Source organism: Nicotiana sylvestris, chromosome 8 (assembly GCF_000393655.2).
Source record: "Nicotiana sylvestris chromosome 8, ASM39365v2, whole genome shotgun sequence".
Taxonomy (NCBI): domain Eukaryota; kingdom Viridiplantae; phylum Streptophyta; class Magnoliopsida; order Solanales; family Solanaceae; genus Nicotiana; species Nicotiana sylvestris.
In genome coordinates this window covers 180,148,078-180,170,001 of record NC_091064.1, presented here as the reverse complement: position 1 = coordinate 180,170,001, position 21,924 = coordinate 180,148,078, and the positions used below count along the sequence as shown (strand labels likewise).

The window sequence follows — 21,924 nt, the reverse complement described above, 5'->3', positions numbered from 1 at the left end:
CGCTGCTACAAACCAAGTACCATATCCCAACAATGAAGATGTCTTGAGTCCTTATGTTTATTGAGTCTTTGTCTTTTGTTCTTTACTTGTAAACCTACACGGCTTTCTAGAAGTATTTTGTAGGACATCATTTAACCTTATTGTTTTGGTTGTTTAACTAGAGTTAGTCAAGAGTGTTGCTTTGTAATAGAGTTATTGCAAATGACTTACAATAGAGTTACTTGTAAGGGGTGAGGGATTAATAGTTTAATTCCTAGATTGCAATAAGTTGTAATATGAAGTTTGCTCAGTTTAGTGGAGTTGAAATAACTGGGGTAGTTCGTGGTTTTTAATCCCTTGAGCAAGGAATTTTTCACGTAAATATCATGTGTTCTTTACTTATTGCTTGTTTACTGTGGGAACTGATATAGAATTTAGTTCTCTATACTGTTTGATGGACCCTTAGTTTTTATTAATTAGTATGAGAATAGGTTCTTTCTAAAAGGTTAACACCTAGAAAAGATCTTTATCATGACTGCTCCACCAAACCTCGAGGAAGGATAATCGACCACGAGACCTCCAAGATTAAACGACAAGTACTATGGATGGTAGAAAACGAGAATGCATGACTTCATCATGGCCGAGGACTCAGAGCTATGGGATATGATTTGTGATGGTCCTTTATTCCCATGAAAGTTATTAGAGAGGGAACAAGGACTGTCCCAAAGACGAGAAAGGAATATAACGATGCTGATAGAAAGGCTGTTGAAAAGAACTTCAAGGAAAAGAAGATTCGTGTTTGTGGTATTGGACCAGATGAATATAATTGTGTCTTAACGTATGAGTGTGCAAAAGAGATCTGGAAAGCTCTCAAAACTGCCCATGACGGAACTACTCAGGTTAAGCAGTCAAAAATAGATATGCTTACCACTGAGTATGAGTTTTTCAAAATGAAGGAGGATGAGTCAATTCAAGATATACACACACGCTTCACCTCCATTATTAATGAGCTACATTCTCTTAGAGAAGTCATCCCAACAAACAAGCTGGTCCGGAAGATACTCAGAGTTCTACTAGGTTCATGTGAATGGGGTAACAAATAACTACATTTACAACAGTATCGACAAATTGTTATGTGGCACATTGCCAAAAATACTTGCCAAATAATTGTTGCTATAATATAAGGATGCTCAAGTTTAAGGTGTTCAATGTCTCATCATAAGTAAGTAAAAGGACCAAGTCATTCACTTTTTTTTTTGGATTAAAGGATTGCTTATATCTAGTAACTCATGGGAGCCAAGTAATATATCTTGATTGTACTCAAGTTTATTATCGTGTCACAAAAAATGTATAAGAGACAACAATAACAATAACAATAACCTAGTAGAATCTCATTAGTAGGGTTTGAGGAGGGTAGAGTGTTTGTAGGCCATACCCCTATCCTCGAGGGATAGAAAGGCTGTTTCCGGCAGACCCTCGACTCAGAGATAATAGATTCGTAACAAAAACAAAAATCAGAAAAGCAGTATCGGCTTCGTAAAAAACAGCAAATAAATGGAAAAGCAAAAAAAATAATAGTGTGAAACACAACAAAAACCGCTAACAGTCCTAGACAAAACACTATTAGACTAGCCGGCACAACGAGGAAAAATGCTCGGCTACCTCTAACATACAATCCTAATGCTCGATCTCCACACACTACTATCAAGGGTCATGTCCTCAAAAATCTGAAGTCGCGCCATGTCCTACCTGATCACCTCGCTCCAATTCTTATTATGCCGCCCTCTGCCTGTTCTCATACCTGCCAAGCATCTAGGCTCCTCATTCCGAATCTTATCCATCCTAGTGTTCCTGCACATCCATCTCAACATCCTCATTTTTGCTACTTTCATCTTCTGGATATGTGAAATCTTGACTGGCCAACACTCAACCCCATATAACATGACCGGTCTAACCACCCCTCTATAGAACTTACCTTTAAGTTTCGGTGGTACATTCTAGTTACACAGGACTCCAGACGCTAACCTCCATTTCATCCATCCCACTTCGATACGGTGCGTGACATCCCCATCAATCTCCCCATCTCCCTGGATAATTGACCCTAGGTACTTGAAACTCTTTCTCTTAGGGATGACTTGTGAGTCAAGCCTCACATACCCGGTGTATTTTTATAGGTGAAGTTTGAGGAGGGTAGTGTGTACACAGACCTTCCCCCTACCTTGTGGAGGTAGAGAAACTACTTTCATTAGACCTTCGCCTCAAGAAATAGCATTTCAAAGTAGGTTCAAAAAAGAAAAACAATAGTGTCGCCAATCATAAATGCAATCCTTACAAACTTTAATTTTTATTTTCGGAGAATTTTTAACTTCATGACACGAGTGACTTATAGGGGTTTTCTTCCAAGTATTAAGCTTGAGACAAGTAATATGCTTACAAGTTAGAGTCTCCACTCAATCCAGACAGGTTCTGGCAACTGTTTGTCAAACAGGATCTCGAAAGGCAAGCCACGGAAGTATTGCTCTGTAGGGAGTAAGCACCTACTTCTCTGGATATATGATGAAAATGGGGGCTTCAACTGTGATTAACTCTAATATTATTATTGAAACTCGGAATAAGAGTTGAATACAATTTACTTCTTGATTTATAGAAGTCTACTATGAGGTACTTTATTGAAAGTCAAAATGGAATCTTTTTGCTTCGTCTATGAAAATTTACCACGAGTTTTTCTATATTAACCCAAAAAGGGATACCTTTCTTGTGTTATGGCCTATGGGGCTCTTTTTCTTAGACTAAGCGCATGATTATTGATTACCATAATATTGAATGTCACAACTCACAAGGGAATCTTCTTTTCGTTATTTGCAAAGGCTTAAAATAGCAAATTTTACGAAGGTCAGAAGGGAATCTCCATCAACGGAAGAGGAAAAGGACTTTTTTTCAGAAGATATTAAAAATTTAAAATGTCCAAAATATCCCCATAGTCTAAGCCGACTTGGTACAAGTTCGTAAAAGGAGCCAAGGACAAACTCGTCATCAAAGTTTTCAGCATCTCGTTAGTTATAAGCTGCCCCTCTATCACAAAACCCTATCACTCCATGCTCTCGCATACGATTTTTGTTTTTCCTATTTTTGTCCTAACATTTTTTCTGCAGACGCTTCCGAAACCCTAGCCCTAATTTCCCCGACCAAGATCCAACTTTTCTCTGAGATTCTGTAAGGTAAAAGCAACTTTCCTCTCAAATCTCTGATTTTTGTGCGCATTTATCCATATTTTATTTAATAGTTTACTTCGATTTTAAATTACTGATATTTTGTGATTGGATCTGGCGTATTTTGTAGTAATAGTTCATAGCAAAAGAATGGGAGAGAACAAGGAGAACGATGCATATGAAGAGGAGCTGCTCGACTATGAAGAAGATGATGAAAAACTCCCTGATTCCGTCACCGGAAAAGTCAACGGCGATTCCGCCAAAAAGTGAGATCTTCACGCCGATATTAAATATTTCTGCTTTTTCTAACTTGTTTACAGTGGAAACTATTTTCTTTAATTTTAGGCTTACGTCAATGTTTTTTATGGTTTGTTGTATTTCTTAGTAGTATTTTGTAAAATAGTTATGAAGCCTATGTTCATGCGTTATGGTTTGGCCCTACCTAGTTAGTTGATTGAAATTTATGCTTTTATGCTTTTGTTTTCCGTATTTTATGTTGGGTAAGCTACATGCTTGAGAATTTTTTGCTGCCTAAAAATTACATTTTTTTTGGGATTCTGTTTTTTTTCCTGCTTGAAATAAGCCTATATCTCTAATATTTTTATTTGTCTGTATTATTGATATGTGTATAGTTAAGAATCAGAGGTTTTTATGACCTTTTCATGTGTTTTGTGTCTGTTTATTGTAATGGAATCGAACTTGCCTAAATAGAGTGGAATAGATATTGAGGAATAATATAGCCAAACTTAGCTAGTTTGTGATTGAGCCTCAGTAGAGGCAGTTCATTTTTTATATTTTAGAGGTTAAATATTAGTATTGAAAAGAAGCAGGTCTGAGTAGATTGAAATATCAAGGATTCAGATAGTTAATTCTGACTAGTTTGGGTGGAGGCTTAAAGTGATTGATGTACATTCTTTATCTATGTTCTTGTTGACAATTTTTTTTTTGGGTGTTTGCTCTATGAATATTTCGATGGTGCTGGGATAGTCCAATGTCTATCTGACACTTTTCAAACTTGTCAATTTTTTTGTTGTATTTTCTCAATCAGTACTTAGGGGGTGTTTAATTCTCTGACCCCCTTTGATCTTCTTTGTCAAGCATTAACTTTTGTATACTTTGAATCAAGTATTAATATTATGGTCTTTTTTGGTGGATGCAGGGGTTATGTTGGTATTCACAGTTCGGGTTTCAGAGATTTTCTTCTAAAGCCAGAGCTATTGCGGGCTATTGTGGACTCTGGGTTTGAGCATCCTTCCGAAGGCAAGTTATCTTGTACCTGGACATGTTTTCCTTCCTAACTAAAATTGTCGATTTCAGTACTTTCCTGTAAAAAATTGATAATAAAATCTTTGAACTTATTTGCGGTGGCCTGTTCTAAGCATTCTCTTCCAGCAGTCTTACCTTCTTTTTTTGATAAGGTGAAGATTTTATTAAAAACATAATCAAGCTGATACTGTGAAAATACAGAGATAGTGCTGGCTTAAAAGCATTAAAATCCTAAGCGGTCTAGCATGTCCAGCATATTATGAAAATCCATAACAACATTTCCATCTTTCCAATAGTACAAATAATATAGACAACTATATTTCACACATTGCAGCTGCTCCTTCTTGCTTTCAAAACACCGATTATTTCTTTCTTTCCATATCGTCCAAGCTATACTAAGAGGAATATCTCTCCATATTTTCTTTTAGGATGCTTCTGGACGTGCAGTTTCCCAGCACTCTAATATATTCCTGAACTTCTTAGGACTTGCCCAAAGGATGCCAAAGTTAGCCATGAACATGGACCACATCTGCCAAGTAAATTCACAATGCACAAAAATATGGTCCACAGATTCACAAGCTTTCTCACACAAGTGGCATTTGCTGCAATTATCCAACCCTTTCTCATCAAATTTTCTTGAGTCAGATATGCTTCATGGGCTACTAGCCTACCAAAACAGGCCACTTTTGTTGGGACTGTAGTCTTCCAGACCATCTTCCAAGGCCACTTTTGTGCTTGCACCGGCTGAGCAGCACTTAGTTTTGCAGAGTGAACTAACAGTAAAAGAACCTTCTTTACTAGCTTTCCAGAGTAGGCTTTCTTCTTTTTCTGGCCATAACACCACTGATTGCATCTAGTGAATAAATATATCAACCTCATGCATTTCTCTGTCAAAGAGATTCCTTCTGAACTGGAAGTCCCAACCTGTATCAGTAATTATATCAGCTAAGAGGATTTCTGGATTATTGGCCAATCTGTACAGTTTGGGAAATTGAATTTTGAGCAAACCAGAACCATCCCAATTATCTTCCCAAAGTCTGATCTTTTCCCATTGAGCACCCTCAAGCCAACGTACATGTTAAATTTCTCCCATAGGTTACAAATCTATCTCCAAACAGCTATTCCATATGGAGTCTTCACTGTTTTAGGTGCAAAGAAGCACCTAAAACATTAAAATCCTAAGCGGTCTAATAGCTTTACCATATGGAGTCTTCACCGTTTTCTACCACTGCTTTCCAGGGAGCTTTTTTCCCATCATTTAACCTCCATAGCCATTTGCATAGCAAGCGCTGATTGTGAGCTCTAAGATTTCTAATTCCCAGACCCCCTTCTTTCTTATGTTTTCACAATAAGCTAATAAGTGTGTAAAAATAAATACACGTTTGCTTCCGTTTTCTCACCAAAATAATGCTACCGTTGGTATGTGGGCAAGTACAAAGATTTAGGATTTACGGTCGAGTACAAAGCATATTCCGTGCTTTGTTTCCTCTTTCCTTAGAATCAAGCAAAAAAGGAGGGGGGATCTTTTGTGCTGAATAGAAGAAAAAAGTTATGATAACATGGATCATATGTGTTCTATGCCGTGTCCAATTCCTTTTAATTGAAAAATCAGTAGATGCAGAATTCTATCCTTTTGGCTTGTTTAGCTTGTGTATGGATTGGTGTTAGATTTTGAACGCCTCTAATTTTAACCTGGCTGGACTGTGTTTCTCTAATTTTCTTCTTTTGCCCATTTGCACATTTAGATATCCAATCCAGTATGCTTCTTTGCTAGTTGTAAGAAGTTTATAATTTTTTTTGAGTAAGACTAATGTTCGTTGGAGTAAGAGGAAGGTCATAGAAACACTGGCATTTTAGCTTTGTGAGTCTCGTCCAATTTTCCAACCGAACCTTTTATATAGCCTGTTTTCACCTTTATGCACTTGTGGGCTCAGTCCTTTATTTTACGTTGAGCTTGTAGCTTTCTATGTAGCAAATTAAACATCTTTCTTTATTAAGTGTGCGTATGCAAGTTATCTTTTATTATTATTATTGTTGTTGTTGGTGTTGCTATTGTTATTGTTGTTATCATCATCATTATTATTCTCATTTTTTGTTCTCCTTAAACCATAATATTCTTCTTTCTGGGTTGTTCTTGACAACTTCTTTCTATCTTCTGTTTTCAGGTAAATTACTCCTACCACTAGTATTTTGGAGATGTACAATGGTAAAATTTTTAAACTGAAACTGAGGTCTCGTTGGCTCCAATGTATTTGGTTCTTCATCAGTGCAACATGAGTGTATTCCACAAGCTATTCTGGGAATGGATGTTATTTGCCAAGCTAAATCTGGAATGGGGAAAACCGCTGTTTTTGTTCTTTCAACTCTGCAACAGATTGAACCTGTTGCTGGTCAGGTTGCTGCCCTGATTCTCTGTCACACTAGGGAATTAGCTTATCAGGCATGTATTCTATCTGCAAGTTTTCTGTTTTTCATTCATACGAGGTTAAATGATGTCTAATTTGCTAACCTGACAAAAAAAGATGTTTAATTTGCTAACTAACTACACTATCTGCAGATCTGTCATGAGTTTGAGAGGTTCAGCACATATCTGCCCGATATCAAGGTTGCTGTTTTCTACGGTGGTGTCAACATCAAACTCCACAAGGAGCTGCTGAAGAATGAGTGTCCGCATATTGTCGTTGGAACTCCTGGAAGAGTACTTGCATTGGCAAGAGACAAGGACCTGTCTTTGAGGAATGTGAGGCATTTTATACTAGATGAGTGTGACAAGATGCTTGAATCACTTGGTATGTCTTACCTAAGCTTTTTGTTACATAACTTTTGCTGCTAGAATTACTATCATCTTTACTCTTTGGTAATACTTTTCTTAAGTACATCTGTTGCATGCACAGACATGAGGAGAGACGTGCAGGAAATCTTCAAAATGACTCCTCATGACAAGCAAGTCATGATGTTTTCTGCAACTCTCAGCAAGGAGATTCGCCCGGTTTGCAAGAAATTCATGCAAGATGTAATGTCCTGTGGCCAGTTCTTGATTTTAGAAGTCTACCATTTTTCCATTATTTCAGCTTTCTGCAGGGGATAATAGTGTATTTTTTTGGTATAACCATTGTCTAAACTTAATTTTACTGGGGAAGTGAACAAAAATGAGGTGTCTTTGGAGCTGGTAGCTGTAAAAGCTGTGCTTTGCAGCTAATTTTTTCCATTAAGGTTGTAGTTCTATGTTTTCTTGGGTTTGTGTGTCATCTTTGTTCTTCCATGTTCTTGCCCCATAGTTAAAGATGTAAAGAGGGGTGGGAAAGATCTTTTGTGTGGAAATGGATGTCCGGAGGGTGGGGATGTTAGTGGAGAAGGGTTAATCTGGGAGGTTGATGCTTGGAGTCCTACTGGAAGCTTTTGGGTAAGCGCTGGGTAAAGGCACGTTGAGCATGGGGGACTAGTTGGGTGCTTTTACTCTTAAGCTGCAAGGAGAAAATTCACAGATGGAGGATCTTCATCCATCGTTCATTTCGTAATCAGATTCCCTTAGCTCACGAAGCTCCTAATATCCTTTACTATCACGTTTATTCCTTTCAGCCAATGGAAATTTATGTTGACGATGAGGCCAAGTTGACCCTGCATGGACTTGTACAGGTACATTATTGAAGCCTAATGTTTTGCTGTCATTTCATTACTTATCACAATCTTCCTGAAGTTGCTTCTATTTGATGGCAGCACTACATCAAATTGAGTGAAACTGAGAAAAACAGGAAGCTGAATGACCTGTTGGATGCTTTGGACTTCAACCAAGTTGTTATTTTTGTCAAGAGTGTGAGCAGAGCTGCAGAGTTGAATAAGTTACTTGTGGAGTGTAATTTTCCATCTATCTGCATCCACTCTGGCATGACTCAGGAAGAAAGGTCTGTCTGACTTCTGGTTCAACTTCTTTTGATGTTAATTACTTATGCACTCGAGGGTCGTTTGGTAGGGTATAGGAATAGTACTGAATAGGGTGTATTAGTAATGTTGGGATTAGTAATGCTAGGATTAGTAATGTTGGGATTACTTATGCTGAGATTATTTCTTATCGTTTATTTGGTTTGGTGTATTAAAAATAACATGCATTGCATTTTTTTTTTTAAAATTTTTGTTTACAAAAAGACCCTTCATGTATTAACCTGCGTTGCAAATCTTCTTTGGAAAAGGTTTTAAAAGGACAGTTTTGTTACATGCTTATCCATGTATTAAAAACCATGGTATTGCAATGCCATGGTTTGCTATGTATAATAGTAGTACTGAATAAGGTTTATAACTAGGTTGAAAAACACTATCAAATAAGGATTAATAATGCCAAAGCCAATACATGTATTGTTTTCTCTGATACATCCTACCAAACGACCCCCCAGTGTTTACTCAATGTGAATAATGATTTTAATAATTATCTGTAACCATGAGAAGTCTAGTATCAATGAGATTATCAGTTCCTCGACAAGATTCCATTTCCCCCCTAGGATTGTGGTATCGGTTGTGTGGTATTGGTTGTGTTAGAAGAACAAGGTTCTGTAGCATTTTTCTTTAATGCTTTGCCCATCTTTTCAAATCTTCCTTTCTTCCCTTTGGAGTTATTTGCTTGTGCATACATTTCATCTGATTTCTTGAAGGCTACCGTGTTTGTGTATTAGAAGGGATTTGTGCTGCTGTTAACATCTTTTATTTGCATGTTATGTAAGCTAATTCTTCCCTTGTCTGCTTGATAGACTGACACGCTACAAGGGTTTCAAGGAAGGGCACAAGAGAATTCTTGTGGCGACTGATTTGGTTGGGAGAGGCATAGACATTGAAAGGGTGAACATTGTCATTAACTATGACATGCCAGATTCTGCAGATACTTACCTTCACAGAGTATGTCCTATCTGTCCTGGAACTCATTTTTTTCAAGTTCTGAATTCTGATCTTGTCCAAGTAGTCTTATTGTTTAATCTTGAATGATAATGATAGGTGGGAAGAGCTGGTAGATTTGGAACCAAAGGCCTTGCCATAACATTTGTGTCCTCTGCATCAGATTCTGATGTTCTCAATCAGGTTGAGAGTCAGATTTCCACTTTCTTTCTCTTTTTGGCTGTATTATGATTTGTAATGCCATCCGTAGTAACATCAGTTCCTTATGCTTACACCTACTGTAGGTTCAGGAGAGGTTTGAAGTGGATATTAAAGAACTTCCTGAGCAGATTGACACTTCTACATACAGTATGTCCTTGATGTTTACTTCTGAAGTTTTGTTGGCTTTTTTCGATGTTTTCTTTTGTCTTCTTGTTGCGAATCTGATTGTGAACATACCTGCAATGGCAATGAGAAAAGAAACTTCTTGGGATAATTCCCGAGGCTTTGGTTCAACGAAAAAGCTAGTACGTTGCAGGACATGTGATTGGTACACGTCACAAGTTTGAATGCTTTGGTATTTTAGTGGAGAGTGTAGAGGTGTGGGCCATATCCATTTCGAGATTTGAATAGCGAATTGCTCGTTCATAAAAAAAGAAAATTTTCAAGTATATTTCGTACTCCATATCCTGGAAACCCTCGGTGCCTATTAGGATTTGCATGACTTCTGTAGGAGTATGTTTCCTGAAGTGGTTCGTGATATGGTACAGTAATGGTACAAAAATAGAATCCTAAGATGCAAAAATAGAATCATAATTCATCTTAAAATTCTATTGCTTTTGAGATATTCTTGGCATTATGTGGTTTATTTATTTGATCAATTTTTTCCGGGAGCTCACACTAGCATATCTTGTGTATACAGTGCCATCTTAGTGGGTTGAAGCCTTCCTAGCAAATGTTGAAGATTTGCTAGAAGATTGGGAGTGGCGGTGAAGTTTCTGCTTTATGCAATATGGTTGAATATTGAACCAGTTAATTTGAAGAATTGTGGGGAGACTTCCCCTCTGCTTTGGCACTTCTGGATTTCCTGTACCCTTATCGAACCTATGCTGTTCCTACATTAGCATGGAAATGTCTTAACATTATGATACCTAGTATTGTAGCTAGTACCCAAATGGATTATTCTGCTTTAGTTGTTTCTTCGTACTGCTGCTAGCTAATGTTATTGTGGCTAGACTCTGTTCAAAGTTTCTCGAGTTATCTTCCTCTGAAATCGTGCCTCTGCAAAATGGTGTGGCAGCTTGGTGAAGGTTTAGTATCATCTGCAGTTGCAGAAATTCATTGGGGATATCAATTTGGAATTTTTGGTTTAGTATTAACCACATGAACTTTGGTGAATTTTTGTTAGTACCATAATCGACCTTATGGAGGAAAGCTCAAGACAGGTTGAGCATTATATATGTTCTGGGGTTCTGCTAAGTCTACCTGTTATCATATTCTGGCTTAGCTTGAAGTTGTGTTGGGAGTTATTTATCTTGACAACTAATGTTTTAGTGTCCTTGTAATTAGCTATCTTTGTAGACTTGGTAGTTGTGAGTTTGGTTAAATCGACTTAAAATCTATGCTCTTTATGCTAGTTTTCTATTTCTTTAAGAATTCATGTTCAAAATGCTGTCTAACTGTTCATGTCAATTAGTTTATTGCATAAACGATGTTGCCTTGTTCCTTTGGTTAAGTTCTTTTGGCATTGTTTGATGTCTTTTCATTTTTAAACAAGTTAAATGCAAACCGACATTGTTTTGACTGTAAGTCGAGTGATGGTAATTCCAATATCAAAAGGTCGTTATGTTTTAGTTATTGCTGTTTTAACTTTTCACCAGATCAATTAGAATTAAATGAAAAGCTATCCACAATAAATGACGCACATTCAGAATCACCAGGCCGTGTAGTTCGATGGTGCCTGTTTGACCAAATCACTTGACGTAGCAAATTTTGTCCAAAGGCCAGGTAAAGCTCTGGAAAAAGAGAACTTGTTTCGTCCGTGCATTCCACGAGACACAGCCTCTGATCACGAGTTTGTTATGGAACGTATGGTCCAGATGCAGATAATCCATGAAGAAGAAGCCCGATCGAAGCAAAAAAGCCCGGCCCAAGGCCTACAGCCCATTCCCCTCATCCCTAAGGCTGCCAATGCTTAATTTTCGGTCTTCTAATCGGGAGCTGAAAATTGCCAATGTTCCATGAAACCTAGAGCATTGTCAATGTAGTTGATGGGTTTATGTTTGAATTTGATTCTGTTGAGTGATAAAGATGGTGGACTCTTTGTACCTCTACCTGATTGCAAATAATGTTTTCTCATCAACATATTTTATGCTATTCGGAGGCTAGTTTGGCGTTCTGCTAAATGTTTTGTCTGGTTTCCTCATAATATATGTAAAATACATATCAGGATTTAGATGCAACTGGTAAAGAATGAATGGGTATTGAATCTTACCCTTTTTGTTTTTGGTTTAAAAGTAGCGAGTTCATTAAGGGTATTTTCGGAATTTCACAAATAGTTACTGTTTATTGCCGTTGGGATGGTAGACAATGTTTGTTTCCGGAAGTGTATTACACGCAATGGGAGGACTAGGTCGGACATTTACTTTATAGCCACTTGAAGTAGTGGCGGATCTAGTATTTTTAAGTCGTGGGTGCTCACTGATAAAAATTCTGAAAAAAGAGGAAAATAGAGTTTAGTTAGGGTGCTCACTCAATATTTATCTAAATATTTTTATAATTAGCTATACAAATTTACTAAATCTTGTCAAAGATAATGGGTGCTTGAGCACCCAAAATCAGCATGTGGATCCGCCACTGACTTGAAGTGCCTACGTGATAATAGGCTCATACAACAACAACAACACAGTATAATCCCACTTAGTGGGGTTTGGGGAGGGTAGTGTGTACGCAGACACGCAGACCTTACCCCTACTCTGGGGTAGAGAGGCTGTTTCCAAATAGACCCTCGGCGTCATTCCCTCCAAGAACTTCCCACCTTGCTCTTGAGGAGACTCGAACTCACAACCTCTTGGTTGGAAGTGAAGGTTGCTTACCATCAGAGCAACCCCTCTTGTCGATAATAGGCTCATAGAACTTATAAAATGCCTTTAAATCTGTTTGCACATATTTAAAATAATATAAATATAAATTTTTAATTTTACTCTTCATAACATAATATTTTAGCCACATAAATATTATACCATAAGATCATAAATTCTAAAATCCATTTTTTTTTCTTTTAACTCCGCGCCTAATAAAACACATTAACATAAAATGGGTAAGAGTGAATACTATTTTTGTGAGATATATCACATGACACATGACACTGTTTTCCTTTCTAATTTCTATACGGGGCTCACAGTCAATCTCAACCCAACAATTAGGCCAGCAGCAGCGTCGATCACGGAGCTAAGTTTGGTAAAGAGGGTTTAATCGAATCACCCTTTGTAAATGAATTGCATTGTATAAAAATAGTAAATTCAACTTTTATATATATATAAACTATTGAATTTTCTTGACATAGGTTTATATTTTTTATGTGACATTTTCTTGTTTTGAATCCCCTTACTCAAATTCCTAGCTACGCAGCGCTAAAATAGTTTCAGTTCTTTGTTCTTTCCCTTTCAAGTCTTCTTCAAATGATACCTACTTTGGTCCCGCCATAGTACTATTGTCAACATTTTCAGTTGGTTAACCTCATTATTCCTAACTCAATTATCTGCTTTTTCACAATACTACCACTATATATTCACAAGCTGACTCTTCAGTTGGAGTTGAGGTATAGTTTGTAAGCCGTCCTTGGGATCGTTTACTCGTAGCAAGAGTGCTATTTACCGGTTCTTCGGGGAAATATATATTGGTCTAGCAAAAGCAATTCGAGGATTTCAATTGATCCTTGAGGTGGTGGGAGTACAATTCTTCATTTCAAGTTCCGTCACTAGTGCCTTGTATGGTTTGTTGGCGTACTCCGGTATGACAATTTTGTTTTGGGCTTCTTACGCTTTTAGTTTGCGTCAAAAACTATTTATATTTGGTAGCCGAAAAATTGTGTATACATTTTTTATTCTATTATTTTGATAGTGGCTATACAATGTCATTTTCCATTTTATTTCCCCCTTTAGTGCCAAAAACTGTATTAGCCCGTTAGCTCTGTTAAAATTGGATTAGAAGTGCACATTTTCTTTAATTCAAGGTTAGATATGCTTAACAAGGAATAAAACTAGAATATAGAAATAGTTGAGGGACCAAAATTGCTATTTTTCCTAAATATCATTTAATGAAACATTGGTCCAAAATTGGGTGAAAATCATTTTGATCCCCCAAAGTTTGCCTTAAACATCAAACTCCTCCTCCAATATTAAACAATAGTCATTCTACTCCTATTATCATATGCATTGTCTATTTTACCCTTGATATTTTCAATTCCTCCTCTATGCATATAATTTTTTTTATATTTAAATTGGTAAACACTTATATAAATACCTTATTCTGAATTTTATTATTAAAGTTCAATAAATTTAACTAGAATAGTGTGTGTGTATATATATATATACACACACAATATATACACACACACACACAAATTTATTTTAAATTATAATTTAAAGAACATCCAAAGTATAAATATGTAATCTTTTAGGATTTTATTATAAAATTTAACCCTATTTTTAATTATTATTTTTTATATTACTGCGCTAACTTTTATTTGAGTGATATAAATAAGATATTTTATTCTATTATTTTAATTGTTCTTATATCTTTTATTATTCAATTTTAATATATTATATATGATTGATTATCGTATTTCATTTTTTTTTTAAATTTTAAAAAAGAATTATTTTCACTAGGTCAATTCATAAAATGATTAAGAAAATTATCATCATATTAAAAAGTAAAAAAAAAAATATAGACCAAGGTTGATAAGATTGAGGATAAAATAGGTATTTAAGAAATACAATTAAGTTTGGAGCAGCAGAATGTCTATTGTTTGCAGAATGTCTATTGTTTAATGTTGGAGGAGGAGTTTGATTTTTAAGATGAAGTTAGAGGATCAAAATGAATTTTACTTACCCAAAATGACTTGATTTTGAAGAGAGATTTGTTAGTGTCAGTTGGAGGAGAGCAATATATTAGTATTAATGAGGCTTTAGAAGAATTAATTCCTAACTCATCTATAGTGAGTAAGTCATATTTAAAGAGGATTTCAATGAATCTTTTAGTAGATTTCTGAAATTCTTTTCCCATAATAAATGCAATGCTCATAAGCGTATAAATCCGCCCCCTCCAAACAAAAACGACATTAGAAAAAAACACGAGTTTGTTCACTATTCTTCATTCGATTTAACTTGAATGGTGAGCTCAGTGTTTTAATTTATTCATTTTGAGTTAGGATTTTGTCTTTTGGTTACGGGGACTTGACGGGCAGTTTATGGGTTTGAGCCATGGAATCAGCCGCTAATACTTGTATTGTGATAATTGATAGGCTGTCTGCATCACACCCATTTGGGGTGCGGTCCTTCCTCGAATCCTGTGTGAACGCATGATACCTTGTATGCCGGGCTACCCTGTATAGCTATTAGGACTTTTATCGATAATCATGATAATTCATTTTTTTTCATTTCTTTTGTGCCACATTTTTGCAGGATCGAGCTTTCATCTTTTTGATCTGTATTACTCCATTTATTCTTGATAGAAGTCTTGCTGCTGTTTTTGATATAACAAGTTATGGCGCTGTTGGAGATGGAAAGCACGACGACACTCAAGTAACACAAATAATTTTAAATATTCAACTAACTTATTTTTCACTTGTTATTTTTATTCTATGCTTGTTTGAGACTGAGCCGTAATACACGTATTTCAATTGCTTAAACACCTTGAAACCAAGACGCGTGTGCTCAGAGCATGTATCATCTAAATTTGGACATATATATTATGACATTTTTCAGAAGATCTTTTTTAAATTATAAAGAATAAAAGCAATCTTTTATTTTGATTAAAGCCCCCCTTTTCAAGGAAAGGAGAATAAAAATTGCTCTTTTTCCCGTTAATTCAGTTGTTTAAGAGATTTCAGATATTTTTTTAATCAATTTTTATAGGCATTCAAACAAGCTTGGGCAGCTGCGTGTAGGGGTGACAGTAGAAATCCGTCAATGTTTATACCAAGTGGGAAGTCATTTTTAATACGACCAATTACATTCCAAGGACCTTGCAAATCCTCCAATATTCATCTACAAGTAAGTTTGCTTCATTTTCTCTTCCCATCCTGGTTATATATATATGTGAAGTTCCTTTAATAAGAACGAAGTATTACTTAAAATGGAATAAACGCAAGGTTTCGCTTCGTAACACTAACTTTCCTTGTGATTTATTGTATTACGTTTTTCTCTCTTAATTTGATTTTTGTATCAACTTTTTAACTTATTTGTTTTTAATATAAAAAATTACAAGTTGACTAATTGACCCTTTTTCAATAAACTTTTGTTTAATTAAACGATATCATGTATATATATACTAACAGAGGAAACATATGCATATGGAATTAATCCATATGTTTGAGGACGTGATGCGACATTGAGATTACAAAGAAACTTTACAAACACAATAATTAGACAAAATCATGCGAATGCACGTGTTGAGCATCAAAAAGATGGAAAGGCATAAATTAGCTTTCGTTTGAGGCCTACTCTGCTTCTCTTATTTAAAAAGAATTATCGATAGAAGGTAGTTGTTTTCAACGACAACATTTTCTGGTATAGAATTGAGAGCGGCATTGAAAATTGACAGGGCGCAAACCTAGCGTATATATATATATATATATATATTTTTTTTACAAGGGTATTATGTTTTTCATCGTTAAATAACTTGTTGAAAAAGATATTCATATAATTAATTAATTAGAAGAGTTTAATATCAGGTAAAGTTGTCTCCATGTGACATATATGTCACGGCCTCACAGGTTCAAGGCGTGAAAGCAGCCACGAATGCTTGCATTAGGTAGTATCACACCCTTTGGGTGCGGCCCAGTGCCGGTCTAATGCACAAGCCACTAAGGCAATTGCTTTAGGCCCCCAATTTTTTGGGGGTCCCTTTTTCAATAACTGTTACTAATTGAAAGATTTTTTCGAGCCGATATACATATATTATAGTTGATTATTATTATTATTATTATTATTATTATTATTATTATTATTATTATTATTATTATTATTATTATTATTATTATTATTATTATTATCCGCTGAATATTTTTAGTTTAAGAGATAATTAGGCGGACGACTATTTGGATTAATTCTTCTTTTTTCCTTTAAAAAATATTGAATTAAGATAGAAATTATATTTTAAAAAAAGCGTCATATTAATATTTGGCTTTAGGCCACAAAATATATCGAGCCGCCCCTGGTGCAGCCCTTTCCCGACCCGAATCTTGCGTGAACACAGAATACTTTGTGCAGCGGTAAAAATAACATTATTTTCTGAACTTAGCACTTGGTTTGCAGGTATCAGGATCAATTGTAGCACCAGAGGATCCAAAGGAATGGAAAGGTTGTGAAAATGTTAGTTGGATATATTTTACAGGTGTTTTTGGTCTCTTCATCAATGGTTCTGGTACTATCAATGGCAATGGTCAACGTTGGTGGAAAACTCATAGTGGTATCAGGGTGCGTTTTAAACATCCCTCTATTTTATCATCATTCAATATTGTATTGTGCGAAGCCAAAAATTTTAATAAGGACATTTATAAAAATACAATAATGTGAAACCTGGGATTCAAGCCTTCGACTTAAAATAAATTTTGAATCACTTTTATCGTTACACTAGAGAAACTTCAATTATGTTTAGTGGATTCAATAACTAGTACTTTGTCCTTGTTTAATTGATTGGATAAGTATTAACAAGTGAGATTGTTCTTGTTTCAGGTGAACGGAACTTGCACTAAACCAACAGTATGAATTTTTTAGGAAATTCTCTAAGATTAATTTTTAATTATGGTGATATTACCTTACTATAAGTGTATTGGACGGCCTAATATTTTGAAAAATATTTTATTCATGAACTTATTTTTTTTCAATTGGAGGAAAATGACTTTCCTATCAAAAGATGAAAAAAAAATTCAAATTTTTTCTCAACCTTCTCCACCCTATTACTCACTCCGACCCCACCCATCTACCCTCTTCCCCCACCCCTCCCCCATAACATCGCCACTGCCACTCCGGCCCCTAGACCTTGACCTACTGCCCTTGCCTATTTCGTCTTATATAGTGTTTGCTAAATTATAGTAGTATATTTTATAAAATTATTTTCTGATATATCTAATCAACCATTGAAAAATAAGTAAGACAATCACTTCTTTTTCGTACCAAACACACCTTATGTGTCATTGAGTCTTTTAATTTTCGCACATATGTCATTTACAAGAATTTTTTCCCCTTCTTTTTCTTGGTAGGCTGTCCACTTTAATTATTGTAACGGCCTTCAATTGAGTGGAATTAAGCTAGTGAATAGTTCGAGAAATCATATAAGCCTGACTTACAGCAAAGGAGTAACCATCTCAAAAATTCATATTAGTGCACCAAAATATAGTCGCAATACTGATGGTATTGATATCTCTAACTCTAGCCAACTTCACATTCAAGACTCCACTATTCAGACAGGTACTTCTTATACTCTCAATTTGGAGTTTAATTATGTGAATTTTAATTTCATAATATAAACAAGAAAATATTGTCGGAATATGTTGGTTAAGACAAACAGAATTTTCCCAAATCCTTATTTCATTTACTTTTATTAAGCAAAAAGCAGAATTTGGAGTTTCGCAATTTTTAAAAATAAAATAATTAATTCACTCCCATTCATCTAAGATCCTAATCCAATATAAACTGTAGTAATTTATGTTATTCATGACCTGTCCATCACTTAGCAATATTTTTAGCCTGAAATGTTAAGTTGATTAATATAACCTATTAACTACTAATGTTATTGATATTGAAACCCTTTTATACTGCATAAAGTGTTTCATGTTTACACCAAAATTCATTAATCCAACAAAAAATTAATAACAAACAGGTGATGACTGCATTGCCATCAATACTGGGTGCGTTGATGTTCATATTTCTGGTATTTCATGTGGACCAGGGCATGGTATAAGGTACAACTCCATCTTATATTTCTTTTAAATTTCTATTTCTGTTTCTTTCTTTACTATAAATGTGAAACACATTTTTATTATATTGTATGCAGTGTGGGAAGCTTAGGTCCAGATAACACATATGCGTATGTTGACAACGTCTATGTAACAAATTGTAACCTTGAGGGAACCCAGAATGGTGTTAGAATTAAGACATGGCAGGTAAACAAAGTCTCACCTTTCATATTAATATTAAAAAAAGCAGCCTGGTGCACAAGGCATCCCACGTTAACACAGGGTTCGGGAAAGAGCCACACCCCAGGAGTGTGATGTAGACATCTAACCTATCATAATGCAAGCAGTTAGTGACTGCTTGCACTGCTCGAACCCGTGACTTATAGGTCATACAGAGACGACTTTACCGTTGCTCCAAGGCTCTCCTCCACCTTTCATATTAATATTAATTAACAGGATAAAAGAATTATGAATACTTGTACTCATATATACTAATTAATTATCTCTTCATGCCTTCATAGGGTGGTTCTGGGTATGCTAGGTCTATACATTTTGAAGATATTCACCTCAAAAATGTAGAAAACCCCATCATTATTGATCAGTTTTATTGCAATGGAGGTCATTCATGTCAACCTCAGGTAAAACATAAAGTAAAAATATATCATTTTTTAGTTTCCTAAAGAAGGCTTTTGAAGTTTTCATCCTTTTAAAAAAAAATGTTGAACAGGTAAGTGCAGTGAAAATAAGCGATATAACATACAAGAATATACATGGAAGTACAAGCAGCAAAGCAGCAATAAATTTGAACTGTAGCAATAGCACAGCTTGCACCAACATTGAGATGGAGAATATCAACATAACTCCAGTTGTCCCTGGACAAAAGATTTTTGCTATTTGCAATAATGCCAAAGGAAAAGCCTCTTCAACTTCACCTCCTGTACCTTGTTTGGATAAATATTAGAGCATATTTTCTATTTATTTAGTTCCATACCCATTTGTAGTGTGGTATAAGGAATGTTGTTAGATGCATTAAGTAAAACATGAGTTACGTTTACATGGTTTCCAATTAAAAATGATAGAACTTGACTGGTTTAAGCAGAAGTTTGACAGAGTTTAAGTTGACTCATCAATTGATATAATCTTCGTCTAATCTGCGCAACATACACAAGTTAACCCATCAACGAATATTCTTTTAGTTCAACATGCCCAAATTAGAATGCGTTGAGTTATTTTCTGGGCTAAATTTTACCCTATTAATGCAAATTATTGCTCAAATCAGGACATATCGGTATTTCTGTTTATTGGTGTGTTGTTCTTGATGTTTAATACTGGTGTTTCATTACTTGTTCTTTTGGATCTTTAGAATATCTTTATACAAAAAGCCGAAGAGCTTAACTGTATGCTTTCTTGACCGGTACACATAGTTTATACACGATTATATGCATATTATACAAGAATTATATATTACGCCTCACAATTGGGATGAGACGTGATGTCACTCAACCAATCTTACCCGTCGAACGAACCTGTACTTGCTAACTGAAAGTCTAAACAGTTCACAATAATGATAGTAAACCAATAAAAGTTTTTATTTCAAATACTAGTAGACCATTAAATAGAGTTTAACTCCAAAACATCTATAAAACTAACCCACATTCAAGTCATGAGCCTTTAACCGAAATTTGAGTACATAAAATTTTGAGACATTCCCCGCAAATAAACAAAAGCGTCTAAAACAAGTAAACGTATGAACCGACTCGCTACCACATGAATGAATCAATGGAGCCTGTGAACTGAATCTAGGAAAGTCGACCTCTAGTCATGTATACGGTCAAAGTTGTATGCCTCCGATTTATACGCTCGAGTTCTAGGGCCAAGTCCGGGTGAGGTCGAGTTCGAGATCGATGGAGCAGACTCGAGCTCAAAGACAGAGTGCAATGCCCGGGGGTAGGAGTACGAGCAATATCAAGGCCAAGTATGCCCGGCCCCGAAATAATACCGTTGTGGATTTGTAACAGAACGAGCTAGATTCCCGTCACGTCCACAAGATCATGGCACAAATCCCGGAATAGGATTGTACGATTCCGTACTAGGCGGTTAGACAGCTGTACCAAAAAATATTCCTTATACTGTAAATAGAAATATTCCTTATTTAGGGTTCCCCTATTAAAGGGGACCCCAGTCATTTGTAACATCATCTAATCGTTGAGCAAAGAATATACTCTCTACTTTTTGCCTACTCTTCATCAGAATTGTCCTTAGCTCTATAGCTCTTACTTACTTTACTTTTATTGCTTTATTGCTCTTGTCCTAAGCCCACATCGAGGTCACTACTGCTGAGTAACGTTGGTTTAATTCTTTTATTTCTTTAATTTCTACTTCATATTTCTTAATTATTAATTGGTATTGAACTAAATCACGTATCTTTAAAATCACAAATCAAATTTAATTGTTACTCGTATTTTCGAGGTAAACAAGTCACGAGCTTCGTCATCGGCACACTCAATGGCTATCACATGACGTGAGCCCAAACGAGCTAAGTACCTCCAAAGATACCCATCAAGCCTCATTGACAACCCTTTCAAAAGGAGGAAACGACTAGAATGGACTATATATAAATATATAGAGATGACAAGCGGTGCGGTGCGGTTGTGGGACAAACTCGCATAAAGCTGCGAAGGTTTCAATCCGCCCCACCCCGCCCCGTATAGTATTTGCACCCGTATCCACCCGCCCCACACCTACACCTATGTCCACCCGCCCCGCCCTGCATACTTAATTTTTTTTTCATTTTCCTAGTTTTTCTTATTATTTTTTGCTGGTTTTTCAATTTCATCAACCAAAAAATGAAAAGCTCTTTTGTTGCTTATGTACTGAATTTGTTCAATTTTTTCTTTTTAAATAGTTTGTTCAATTAGAATTGAGGATTTAAAAAGAGCGAGTCACTTTACCGATGGTTTGGAATTTGAAAACAAATATGGGAATAGGTGGCTTCAAGCTGCCAGTATGTTGTATGCTTTTAGTTTCGAAACAAAAATGATGTTTAGTTTAATATAATATAAATTCAGAATTTAGTTGTATGATATTTTAAGTGACAAAAATTAAAATAGTAATTTTTGTGTAACGAACCTTCATTAGATGATTTTTAAGTGACAAATGTTAATAATTTAATCATAAAAATATTTGTCAGAACAACATTTTATATTCCCTTCAATGCCTAACTTTTTTTTTTTTTTTTCAAATTTCAAACTTAGTTAACATTTCACTAAAATGTGTATGATGGGTTTACAATACCTTAGCTTTATGTTTTGATGATCTAACAAATTTACTGTCAAAGAACCAAATAAGGAACTTGACACATTTGGTACACAACTCAAATCAACGGAGTCCAGCTAATGTGAGCTGCTATGACTTCAGAAGATAGAGAAT

The 21,924-nt window shown here is 35.5% G+C and overlaps 3 protein-coding genes across 7 annotated transcripts; all 3 read left to right on the top strand.

Moving 5' to 3' along the window:
* The first annotated feature begins 668 nt into the window (after positions 1-668).
* LOC138876079 (uncharacterized) lies at positions 669-1,082 on the top strand. The gene has a single exon (XM_070154971.1). The coding sequence runs from the start codon at positions 669-671 to the stop codon at positions 1,080-1,082; it is 414 nt and encodes a 137-aa protein (XP_070011072.1).
* A 1,984-nt stretch (positions 1,083-3,066) lies between these two features.
* Positions 3,067-10,958, top strand: LOC104231980 (DEAD-box ATP-dependent RNA helicase 15). Of its 3 annotated transcripts, none has more exons than XM_009785070.2 (12): positions 3,067-3,197; positions 3,319-3,454; positions 4,348-4,448; positions 6,722-6,894; positions 7,012-7,243; positions 7,349-7,467; positions 8,034-8,090; positions 8,172-8,356; positions 9,194-9,338; positions 9,435-9,518; positions 9,620-9,683; positions 10,237-10,958. In XM_009785070.2, the coding sequence occupies exons 2-12, from the start codon at positions 3,339-3,341 to the stop codon at positions 10,245-10,247; spliced, it is 1,287 nt and encodes a 428-aa protein (XP_009783372.1). In that variant the 5' UTR covers positions 3,067-3,197; positions 3,319-3,338; the 3' UTR covers positions 10,248-10,958. The 3 variants fall into 3 exon arrangements, with proteins under 3 accessions (XP_009783372.1, XP_009783373.1, XP_070009061.1); XM_009785071.2 differs by having other exon boundaries at positions 3,080-3,197; positions 3,325-3,454; XM_070152960.1 differs by lacking the exon at positions 3,067-3,197 and having other exon boundaries at positions 3,372-3,454; positions 6,620-6,894.
* A 1,996-nt stretch (positions 10,959-12,954) lies between these two features.
* LOC104231979 (probable polygalacturonase At3g15720) lies at positions 12,955-19,596 on the top strand. 3 transcript variants are annotated; one of them, XM_070153333.1, is made up of 10 exons: positions 12,955-13,326; positions 14,999-15,118; positions 15,452-15,589; positions 16,853-17,014; positions 17,273-17,299; positions 17,800-18,007; positions 18,420-18,501; positions 18,594-18,702; positions 19,017-19,133; positions 19,223-19,596. In XM_070153333.1, exons 1-10 carry the CDS (start codon positions 13,306-13,308, stop codon positions 19,454-19,456), a joined length of 1,218 nt encoding a protein of 405 aa, XP_070009434.1. In that variant the 5' UTR covers positions 12,955-13,305; the 3' UTR covers positions 19,457-19,596. The 3 variants fall into 3 exon arrangements, with proteins under 3 accessions (XP_070009434.1, XP_070009436.1, XP_070009435.1); XM_070153334.1 differs by lacking the exon at positions 12,955-13,326 and adding an exon at positions 14,620-14,708; XM_070153335.1 differs by lacking the exon at positions 17,273-17,299 and having other exon boundaries at positions 13,129-13,326.
* Positions 19,597-21,924: the final 2,328 nt, after the last annotated feature.